This window comes from Rhinolophus sinicus, linkage group LG07, assembly GCF_036562045.2.
Source record: "Rhinolophus sinicus isolate RSC01 linkage group LG07, ASM3656204v1, whole genome shotgun sequence".
NCBI classification, from domain to species: Eukaryota; Metazoa; Chordata; class Mammalia; order Chiroptera; family Rhinolophidae; genus Rhinolophus; species Rhinolophus sinicus.
This window is the reverse complement of record NC_133757.1, coordinates 68,119,998-68,131,433: the sequence shown is the minus strand read 5'-3', so window position 1 is coordinate 68,131,433 and position 11,436 is coordinate 68,119,998. Positions and strand designations below refer to the sequence as shown.

Here is an 11,436-nt window from a genome sequence, read left to right as displayed (position 1 = left end):
TCAACACCAGGGAGAGAATTTGGTCAAACATTCATTGTTCAGTCAGAAACACTGCAACCCAAGAGCGTTCAGGATTTGTCTCCATGGTCACACAGCATCCCCTCACCTTCAGTTAGAAGTGTCTACCCATACCAACCCATGTGAGTGTGCTCCAACATCGTGTGCACTCTGGGGAAACCGAGACAAGTGTATCTGATGGGAACCTAAAGGATAGATCTCCTGCCTTGTAGCTGTGGGCAGGGAACTTGGACTAGAGAACTGCTCTTCACCCTTCAAGACCCAGTGCCAAGTGCCCTTGCTCTGATAAACATTCCTTGCTTGTCGCCCAAAAAGATGTAGAGCATCCCACACACACATCTAAGCTTCCCCTGCCTACGGTAACTTCATCTTTTTATCTGCTTTATTTACTGGACATCACTCCCACTCAACTCTGGGAGAGCAAGGGTGGGTCTAGCTTGTTAACTGCTGTCTCCAGGGCTTGCATAGTAGGAACTCTGCAATTGATTGTTGCTTGAGTAACTGCTCAGAGGACACTTGATTACATCACCCTCCACTGCTCAAGAACCTTCCATAGCTCCCTGCCGTCTGCTAATCCCCAAGCCTTCCGGTGTTCTCTGGGACGCCCATCAAACGATCTGGGGTTCCTGTGGCCATGGCATACAGCAGGTGCTCAATAAACATGGGCAGAATCAGGGCCACCAGCACCCTGCATGGAATTCTCATCACATCCTCCCTGGGGTGGGTGTGGGGCTAAGACAGAAAAAAACATCTTCCAGACACCTTTAGGGTGCAAAGCAGCTGCCAGGCACAGAACGTCCCAGCTCTAATGAATGAATAATCTATACTTGTTTTGTTTTCCACACAAACACATTCCCTTTTGAAGCCAGTGTTTAGGGGGCAGGAAAAACACTCCATTAAATGAATAAAAATTCCAAGTGCCAGCCAGCATTAAGGATAGACATTTGTGAGGACTGCAATGAGGACTAGGTGGCTGGATTCCAGGTGACAAGGACCCCTCGTCCAGTCGCCTGGCTAGGTCCCAGCAGAGGTAAAGTCCCCAAGGATCCCAGCTTTTGGGACCCTCCGTGTCTGAGGCTGCCATCATGGCAGGGAGTACCCCTAGTGCTGGGTGAGGTAAGGGTTCTAATGTCCTCAGGGAGCACCTTGGCCTCATCCCACCCTGGGGTACATGACATGAGCCCTCAGAAAAAGGGACCTGTCCTGGGTAGGGTCCTCACCCTCATCCCACCCCCAGAAGAGACTCAGATGGTCAATCGACAAACAATGGCCTTCTGTGTCTGGCCTCTCACTGAGCATGCCCTCAAGGTCCTTCCACCGTACAGCAGGTGTCAGAATGTCCTTCCTTTTGAAGACCGGTCTGGATGAAGTACATTGTTTATCCATCCACCCATGGGCGGACACTTGGATTGTTCCCACATTTTGGCTGTTGTGCATACACTGCTGTGAACACAGGTGTGTAATCTTCAAGTCCCTGCTTTGTCCTTTTGGGTGTCCATCCACCCAGAAGTGGGAGTGCTGGGTCACATGGCGATTGTTTCATTTTTTGAAGAACTGCCAGACTATGTCACAGTGGCTGCCCAACCAGCTGTGTGAGGGTCCACTTTCTTCACCTCCTCTGACACTTGTTTTCTTTGCAGTGAGGTGCCATGTCACTGTGGTTTACACAGAAACTGCCAGCCACAGGAGTCCCCGTGAGGATCAGGGGGTGTCAGCATCTCCCCTCTGGCAGTGACGCCCAGGATTTGGGGCTAAATTCTACAGAGCAGCACATACAACTCTTCTAGACCAGATTGTTAAGAGCACCACATCCTGTGCGCTACTTGTGTCACATGTCAGCTAGGCACAAGCTCCCCAAAGCTCCTTGCAGGCCCAGGATGGGGGACACCCCCTTTTAGAGATAAAGAAACTGAGTCTCAGAGCCAGACACGGCTTGTCTGAGGCCACATGGTGATTTCAGGCAGGACAGGGATGAAGTCAGTGGGCTGTGCCCTTACTTCCGCGTGTTGTCTGCAAGGAGCGTGGCTGGCTGGCTGACCTCTGAGCCCTCCTTCGTGGCCTGCAGAGGGAGGAAGGGTGACCTTCCAGGCCCGCACTGGGGACAGTGTGGAAGTGGAAGCCATTTGCATGTTGATGCTTCCCCCACACCCCAAAGCTGTGGGGCAGGCACCCCATCTTCCCTGCCCAGAGCACCCCAGCAGCTGAGGGTCCAGTGTGCTGTTTGGGGGTGGGGGGAGGCTCTGCTCCTGGGAACCTGTGGGGAAACAGCCACCCCCAGGGAAAGATCCAGACCCAGGGGAGGCCGCTGGACGGAGGACAGGATCATGGCGACCTGCCAACTTAGTCTGGGACTGACGAAACACTCAGGCAGCAGCCCCCATCCAGAACTAGCCCCACATCTGCTTCCCCAGCAGAGGAGTAGGGGCACATGTGGATGGGCAGGGGCGCCCTCATCAGGGACAGGGCCCATTGTCAGGCCCTGGCAGGTAAGGTGCCCCTTGGGGAGCGCGACCCCATCCAGAAGCTCCCCCATGTCCTGGACTCTGCAAATTGACCTCCAAGGACCCAGTGTTGTTGACTGTTGGCCACAGACCCCGCTCCATGTGAGAGAGACGTGGCCCCCATCAACCAGCAGTTCCCTTCATTTGGCATGGACAGCACAGCCCCAGGTACCATCGTGTCCGTGCCCCCTGGAGACAGGTACAGAGGGTGGGCCAGTGCAGTCCCTGGGCATCCTGCTACAGTACAGCTGGACCACTTGCTGGCGAGGACAGAGCCCCCGGGAAGGATGACACAAATTAGCCTAAAAGCATGAACTCGGCACTGGCTGCTGGCTCAAGGCTGGAGTTATTACAGCGCCCACTAAATCACACAGATTTTCTGGATCATTAAGTAGGGCTGTCAGTGGGGGGTAGCTTTCTGGAAGGTTCCGAGGGCAGCCTTAGGGCCGATGCGTCTGGGCTGGGCTCCAGGTGCTGACTGGCAGCTGGCAGTGTCTCCCGGGCAGTGGGGGCGCCTGGTCTCCTTCAGGGCCTTGACACTGAGGAGAACATTGTGGTCAAGTGGACCAGGTGTGTGTCCCTCCAGGGGACTTCAACCCAGAACCGGCCATCACCCCAGAGCCCGACTTGACCCAAGTGGAGGGGACCCTTGCTGGCTATCAGGACAGGGCCAGTGTGACCACTGGTCCCTGAACCACTGCCACCCCTGGCTACCTCAGCCTGCAGATGAGGCTGCCCCCTGCCCCAGTCCCCTCCCATGGAGGGCGGCCTGGCCTGTGCTGTGGTGCAAAGGCACTGTGTGACAGACGAGTGTGTGGAAAGTCTGCGCACCACAGCTTCTACACACTGGATGTTTAAAAGTTGGGCTCTGATAGCCCATGCCTCAAGGGTCCTGGACCCCAGTCTGGGACCCAGGACAGCCCTCAGCACACATGGAGGCCCAAGGAGGACAAGCTTTTAGGTCTTTTGTTAGAAACACAATACCAATATGACACAACAGACACCAGTGGTCAACACTCAGACAGAACGATCCCTCACAAGGGTAACAATCCAAACATGAGTGGGCGGACGACGGGCTCGGGTGGGCAGCTGGTCCCGGGGTCAGTCCGCTGGGTCAGCTGACCAGACAGATGGAGTGGGACAGACGGGATTGCGACTTGGCCCAGAGGCCCCAGGCCAGGGGTGGGGATCCCGGTACCCGCACTCACTTGGCCGGCCGGGTGATGATGCGGGTGGAGAAATCGAAGAGGTCTCGGTTGATCTTGCGCAAATTGCGCACCTCATCCTCCAGCTCTGTCACACGAATCCGCAGCTGATCCTGACCGCCCAGCACACTCTGGGGAGGGGCAGGGGCTCAGAGCGGAAGGGACTTGGACACATGGACAAAGGAGGGGGTTCTCCTCCCCAATAAACAGCCCCTCCCCACCTCCCTCCAGATACTGCCCTCCTCCGGCCTGGGCCCTGCCCCTTCTCTATGGCCCCATCTATCAACCCCGCCCAACACTCCCCCAAACCTACCCCACTGCCAGCCCCGCCCACCTTTTCCATCGTGCTGCACATGACCGCATGCAGTTGGTCCAACCGCTCCAAGTAGCTGGGCTCTGAGCCCTGCAACGAAGGGACTGCGTCAGTGACCTGGGGGCTCACCCATGCCACTCACATCACCCCAATGGCGAGGTAGGTGTCATCCTGACACCCGCTCAGGCGGGAAGACTAAGGCTCTGAGAAAGGGTCACCAGTTGCCTGGCTGGGCGTGACTTCTCTGTGGAGGCCACAGCTTCAACCCCACATCCAGCAGGAAGCAACGTGCAGACTCCTCAGATCTGCTTCCTGCTGCAGGACTGTACCCCACAAGGCTCAGGGGACAGCAACACTCAAGGCCACACCACAGGCATGGGACTGGGGTCAGGCTTTGGGGGATGTGCAGAAACCAGGATCAAGAAGGCTCCAGAGAATGACCAGGTGGCACGTGGGCAGAGCCCAGTGAGCTGGACAGATGCTGCTGCAGCAAGGGGGCTGCCCCAGGGGCCTGGGCACCCCTGGGGGGCATATGTGATTCCAGGACATGGAAACAGGGCAGAGGTGGATGGAGCACAGCCTGGCCCAGCCCCGGCCAAAGACAGGCAGGTGGGCTACCCCCAGAGGGGAACAAGGTGAGTCCCAGGGGCGTGAGCGCCATCTACTGCCCTGCTGGAGAAGGCACTGAACACAAAGTGCCTCTGGGCATGCTCGCTTGGGAGTGCTGTGGGAGCCGCTTCCACTCTGGAAGGTTCTGGTGCTTTCTGAGGTCAGGGGGGGCCACTAGGCTGGGCTCAGCCACATGGTCAGAGGGACCTTCTCACTGAGGGTGTTATGTGGAGGGCCCTCGTGGGTGTCTGAACAAAAACCCTGGGCAGGAAGCAGACTCAGAGGGAATGCACACTGCAGAGGCCCAAGGCAGGGACACCTGTTGTGGGACCTACCTGCTGGTGGAGGCCCAGGCGCAGGGCGAGGGCCCCACGGTGCTGCTCGTCCCCATGCTCGGCACCCAGCAGGTGCTTGTTGAAGTGCGGCAGCGGCAGGCTGGGCCTGAAGTCGGAGCTTAGCATACTGAGCGGCGCCAGCATGATGGAGGCGTTGGTCACTGGACCTGCAGTGGGGTGGGCGGCTGCTCAGGAGGCCACAGCTCCCGCCACTCCTCAAACCTACCCCCTGTCCAGGAGTGGCCCAAAACCTTTCCTCTGCTTGGCCCCGCCTCCCAGCACCTGGCCCGCTGGCTTTGGACACGTGGCTTCACGACCTCTCGCTCTCCTGTCCTCATTCCTGAGCCCCCGATCTTCCCCCAGCCCCACCTTTGAAGGTCATCGTCCTGATACACTGCTTGCTCTGGACGTCCCAGAGGCGCACAGTCTCATCATGTGAGCCAGAGAGCAGCACACTGCCGTCAGTGGACACAGACAGGCAAGTCACCTGGTTCCTGAGGATACAGGCCCGATAAACGGTGTTGCAAATGACACCTCACACCAGGAGAAAGAGAACAGGGCTCCTTTCCTGCTCCCCATCCGGTCCCCGCACCTGTGGCCTTTGAACACCTTCCCGCTGTCCTGTTCCGGCTGGAAGCTTTTCTCTCTCTGCCCAGGCTGCAGAGGCCAAGGAGCCAGTGACCAGAGGGACACTGTGGCACCTCAGCCCCGGGGAACCCAGGGTACTGAGGGTGCTTGGCCAGGGCGGAGCCCGCTGGGCACAAGGACCCAGGCAGGATGGACGGTCCCAGAGCCTTTGGAGGATGGACCCTGGGTATCCCGCCACCCCCTCCAACCATGAACCCAAGCACCTGTCACTCACCCAGGTGCAGAGGTCAACCTGGAAGATGGAGCCATCGCTGCCCCCACAGAACATGTGATGCTCAGCTAGGTCCATGGTTACAGCCATGACGCTCACATCAAAAAGCACTGAGAGCAGCAACTCGCCAGAGGAGATCTCCCACAGCTGGGGGCAGGTGGGGTGTGGGATGGGCACTCCATGATACCAGGGTCCCAGTGGGGCGGGGGTGCTGGTCTGAGAGCTGGGCAGCCCTGAGTGAGAGACCCTGGATCCCATGGGACCTCGGACAGGAGCTGTCACCCCGGGGTTTCTTGGGTTTGGGAGACTTAGCTTCCCTGAGACACAGCTCAGTTCTTGTGCCCAGGACCCCTTGCCACTACCTGCTTTAGAAGCTGTCAGCCATGGATTCTGCCCCCCACCTCCCAACAGACAAAGACCCAAGGGTTGCATGCCCTCAAATCCCTGAGGTTTAGCCAGGGAGCCGCTGGGCGCAGGCTGCCAAGTGGGAATTTCCGAGCCAACACGGGCCTGGACTGTCCACCCTCTGGATGTCCTTGAGGCTGGAAGCATCAGGGGATTAAGAGCTGTCTGGAGCCGCCAGCCTGGGGGGAGCAGGTGATTCACCACCTCACGTCAGCCAAGAACCTGCCAGCCACCTGGGCTCAGCTGCAGATCCACTGGGGGGGGGGGGGGGTTCCTACCTTCACTGTCTGGTCCAGTGAGGCAGTGGCGACCCTGGCCAGGGGCCCCCCAAAGCCGCAGTGCAAGTCTGTGATGGGGAGGGTATGGCGGGACCAGATGTGCCGGGGGACCGGGGTCCTGGAGGGGTCCACCTGCAGCACACTGTGGGAGGAGTAGACTCAGGGGAGAGGATCCTTGCCCTCTCTGCTGAGGCCTTGCTAGCTAGAGGCTGCAGACCAGCTGCTCCACAGCAAGGCGTGGGCTGTTAGGGTTGGGATGCTACCTGCACAGGCTCCACACCAGCACCAGGCAGTCCTTGCCCCCTGAGAGGAAGTAGCTGCTGTCTCCTGTGAACCGCAGGCAGGAGACGTCCTGATAGTGACGGCTCAGGATGACAAGGAGGTTTCCCGTGGAGACCTGGGGAAGGGGACACATTGGATCAGGGCAGGAAATGGGCCACAGCACCTGGCCCCTCAGCTGCCAGGTCACGGGAGCATGAGCCTGGTCACTGCACCAGGGCTTGAACCACCCAAGGAACCCCACCCAGCACAGGGTGAGGGGTTGTGTGGCTGTTGTCCCCAGGTAAGGCAGGGACAAATAATAAGGCTAGTGAGGGAACAGGTCCCTAGGAGCAGCTGGACCCAGGACAAGCAAGAGGGCGGCTCCCAATGGTGATTCTGTCACAGCAGGAAGTCACAGTTTTCTGGGCTGGCTGTGAGGGGCTTCAAAGGCAGGTCTGGCAGGAGGGACTAGGGGTGGGAACGTCTTTTGCTGTGAAACCTGGGAAAGGGGAGTCCCAAGACCAGCAGGAGCCCAAGAAGTTCGGTCTATGGAAGACGGAGGATCCCAGTGGCAGTGATGTGAGCCTATCACATGACACATGGCAAGGGTTACGTAGCATGAGAGTAGGACAGCACAGATGCTGTTGTGAATGGAAGTGTGTCCCCCAAATAACTACGTTCACGTCCTAACCCCTGGATCCTCAGACCTTAATTGAATACAGAGGCTTTGCAGGTATAATCAGTTCAAGTAAGGTCACACAAAAGTAGGGTGGCCCTAAATCCAACAACCAGTATCCTTAGAAGAGGCAAACTTGGATACAGATGCACAACTGCTTACCCCACAGCCCCCACCCTAAGGATTTCCAGCCTCCCCCACCCACTCAGCTGGGGGAAAGGCCAACAGGGGCAGCTTATGGGAGCCAGGGTGGCTGGCTGAAAGCCCTGGGCCTGGGCTCCTGCTTCTGGTTGGCCGCGTTGGATACCCCCTCGGGGTCACAGCTCATAGTGGTCAGAAATTCTCCAAGAGGATGGGTGAGCCAAGGCCACACAGCAACCCCCACTCACCAAGACACACCCTAAGTGTCCCTCATCATGGAGGGGTAACCCCCTAAAATGTGCCCCATCAGGCCATGGGGCACTGCTTTCTACCATGCCCCCTGCTCCAAGCTGGCAGAGACTAGGGCAAGAATTTCTCCCATGATGGGAAAACTGTGAGGGGCAACTATGGCCCGAGCAACTGCTTCCTAGTTTCGGAATCAGGACTAAGGTCTGAAGGTGCCAGGGCGAAATGAGGAAGCCCTTCCCATCTCTGTGGTCCTTCCATTGTTCACCGAGAACTCAACTCTCTCAGCATAATTTTGGGGGAGGCGCCCAGGCTGTTTTACAGGTGCAAACAAGGTCAGGCAGGGAACACAACATGGTGACACCCACCTTCTGGCCACAAATCCTGACTGTCTGCACAGGAGGCTCCCCTCAAACATACCTGACTATTGGTTAACAACACCATCGGTGGTCTGATAACCCAGTGGCCCAGAGATCAAACCCCACAACCCGGGCTCTGTGCTCATGCTTACCTCCCACAGGTATGTGCTTTCTGCAATGCCCGCCAGCACATAGAGGCCGTTGGGCGACGTGGTCAGACAGGTGACAGGCCCGGGGCACATGATCTTCTGCTGGAGCTGGTCCTACAGGAACATAAGAAGCCTCTGAGCTTCATGCAGAACTCAGGAGCTGGGGGCAGTGAGGAGAGTGGGAGGGGGCGCCCAGGCATCTGGTAAGTCCAAGAAAGCCAGAAAGAGAAGCGGAAACAGGGATGGTTTGAGCAATTCCACAGTTCAGCAAAGCAGCATTACATTCCAGCCGAGGCTTTGCAGGCTGGAGGTAGAGGTTTGAGGATCCTGGAATAAAACCAGGATGGTACTCCATCTGGGTGGAGGGCCAGAGGGTCCCTCTGGGCATGGGGATGGGCAAGGTCCAGAGGGTCCAGGAGGGGCATTGGGGCTGGAGAGCACAAAGACCAATCGGCTCGTTCCCCAATGCTGCCTTCCTAAGGTCCCACCTACGACCATGACCTTAGTTTCCAAAACTCTAAAATGGGAAAACTTTACGAATGGTCTGTGGACCGCACCAGACAAAGCCAGGGAACAGTTTACCCCAAGGAATGTCAGCTAGTACAAAAGGGGAAGCGAGCAGCTGCAGGGGCTGTATTTTGTGGTTGCTTTAACAGGAAACACCGTGGACCCTGATGAGGAAGGGTGGTATCTTTTAGGGGAGCATAAATGCAAGAGGTTCCGGGCTACCCTTTCAAGGGGGTTCCCCAGGCCTCAGACCCTCTCTCCAAGCTGACGAGAACCACGGAACCTCAACTGCAAACTCTTCTTTTAAATTTCACGCCCATTCGTGCACAGTTCCCCTAAAGGTCTCCTCACCTCCCCAACCCTTCATGTGCTCCTGCACGGCTGCCTCAGAGACCCGCCGCTCAGCCCCTCCAAACAGCGGTCCTGAACTCTGCGCGTGCGCCTCAACGGATCCCACCCGCCCCGGGGCACGCGCCTCCCTCCACTGAAAAGACCCCAGACCCGTGCATGCGCAGAGCACCCTAAATGGGCCCCACCCCCGACACACACACATCCAATTCAGTGCAGCCCCCACCGACAGCAGTCTAGGGAGGCCCGCGCCCCCGCCCCCACCCCGCCAACGGAGCCCGTGCCCGCGCCGCCGCACCTTCCGCTGCAGCTCCCAGGCGCTGATGTAGTTCTTGCCCAGCTGCGCCGCCAGCAGGTACTCGCCATTGAGCAGCGCCAGGCCGCGGGGCCCAGCCTGGCCACCGCGGTATGTGAGCAGGTTGGCGCCTGAGTGCAGCTCCCACACAACGCAGCTCCACAACTGGGCGGACGAGTCTGTACACACGGCCACCTCCATGGGCGCCGCCATCTTCCTCCCCCACCACCCCGGACGTGCGTCATCACCAGCGAGACGCGGGAGACTGCACCGCGCAGGCTAGAGCGGCACCCACGTTGCCGCGCCCCCGTGGCTGGCCAGCCAGCGCGTGCTTACGTGCGCGGGGAGGGGGCTTCCCTGTGAATTGGAATTTTTATCTCCGCTCGGCTGCGAGAATCAAGGGGCGGTGGCACCGCCTGGTTGGAGATCTTGGAAGGAACCCTCTTTTAAAACTGGATGGAGAAACCAAGGCCCAGGGTCTCCTGCGAGCAGTTAGTAGCTTTAGAGCCTGGAAATCTGGCTTGACCATTTCCGCTGGGAACTTTGGGCCAAGTGACTCAACCTCTCGGATTTTCTTTTTTATAATGTGCAAATGATAAAGTACCGATCTCACAGGTCTAAATGGGACAGTGTATGTAAAGCACAGACTACATATCTGACATAACATACCTAGCTGGCACTCAACATATGTAATTAAATTGGTTTTCCCGGATCCACCGTCGGCCTCCCCCTGGACCCCTTTTCTTTGAGGGCCACAAAAATCTACTTGCAGCCCAAGCAAGTAGGGAGCACCTAACCCCAGGTTAACAGCTGCCACATCTTAAAACAGCGTATTTTAAAATACGGAATTATTTGACAATCTTTGAAAAGGGACAAATCACTTAAAAGTCGAGACCTCCAGCTCGGGAGACTTGGCTGTCCGAGGCGGTGTATCCACAAGCAACACTGGGGGTGCTGGACCCAGGGTGCTTGCAACAGGGCCCAGAACCTGGTGCCCAAGCCGCTAGAACGGGCGCCCAGAGCGTGAGGCTCCACAGCCCCACCCCGGCCGCCAGGTGGCAGGCTTGAACCATCGACCGGATGGCCGAGGTTGGGCCTCACCCAGGCTCCCGCCCACCGCGCCGCAGTTCAACAGTTATAGGGAGGGAGGAGCGTCGCGGGGGACCGCCCTGGTTTGGGGGTCTGGAGAAGGGGCTTCGCACAGGAGGTGTCGCTTGAGCAGGGGACAAGCAACTTAAAAAGAAAGGTGGGCAGAGGTAGTGCCAAGGCCCTGAGGCCAGACCCTGGAGTGGGGGCTGGGCCATGCAAGGCCTTGTGCGCAGTGGGGAGCCTGGATTGAATTTTATCCTGCGGTGGGGGGCACATAGGAAACTGAAAGACTTTTGTAAATTGAGAAGAACTGGGTGTTGCAACCCCCAGCACCTGCTAAATGGGGAAACTGAGGCAGGGACCACCTAGTCCAAAGACAGATTGTAACTAGAATCAGCTGCTCCTGATTTTGATCTTCAGGACCAGCTGATGCCCCCAGGTTCCTCAGATATTGTTATTAAAGTGCAAAGAAGAGAAATAAGACACCTTGCATGCTAATTTACACTTTTCAACCACCAAAACCAAAAATCTTTTTGGTTTTTCCAAAACCAAAGTTTTCTTTGAATCCTGAAATCTGGCATTTCTGAGCCGTGGGGCAGGTCACTGCCCAGGTTTGGGCCTCAGTTTCCCCACGTGCAAAGTGGGGGCTGCCCACAGCAATGGGATTTGGCCCCTGGGTCTGTGTCCTTGTCCCAGGAAGTCTGGCCTGGAAGTTTCTGAATTCCTGGGTTTCCAGGACAGAGGCGGGCCCAGCAGATGTGGATTGTAGGGGCACACATTGTGCCAATGGGGACAGGGGTTCTGATGTTGGAGGTTCAAGCAGGGGCATGCCCAGGCAGCGC

General features: G+C 57.7%; 1 protein-coding gene across 4 annotated transcripts; it reads right to left on the bottom strand.

The window, feature by feature from the left end:
* Positions 1 to 13: 13 nt before the first annotated feature.
* Positions 14 to 9,748, bottom strand: WDR18 (WD repeat domain 18). 4 transcript variants are annotated; one of them, XM_019744146.2, is made up of 11 exons: positions 9,509 to 9,748; positions 8,359 to 8,469; positions 6,787 to 6,920; positions 6,524 to 6,665; positions 5,844 to 5,987; positions 5,574 to 5,638; positions 5,351 to 5,475; positions 4,982 to 5,148; positions 4,059 to 4,127; positions 3,728 to 3,855; positions 14 to 3,058 (listed from the first exon to the last, which is right to left on the bottom strand). In XM_019744146.2, exons 1-11 carry the CDS (start codon positions 9,716 to 9,718, stop codon positions 2,920 to 2,922), a joined length of 1,434 nt encoding a protein of 477 aa, XP_019599705.1. In that variant the 5' UTR covers positions 9,719 to 9,748; the 3' UTR covers positions 14 to 2,919. The 4 variants fall into 4 exon arrangements, with proteins under 4 accessions (XP_019599705.1, XP_019599706.2, XP_019599708.1 ...); XM_019744147.2 differs by having other exon boundaries at positions 14 to 2,077; XM_019744149.2 differs by lacking the exon at positions 14 to 3,058 and adding an exon at positions 3,465 to 3,637.
* Between the last annotated feature and the right edge of the window lie 1,688 nt (positions 9,749 to 11,436).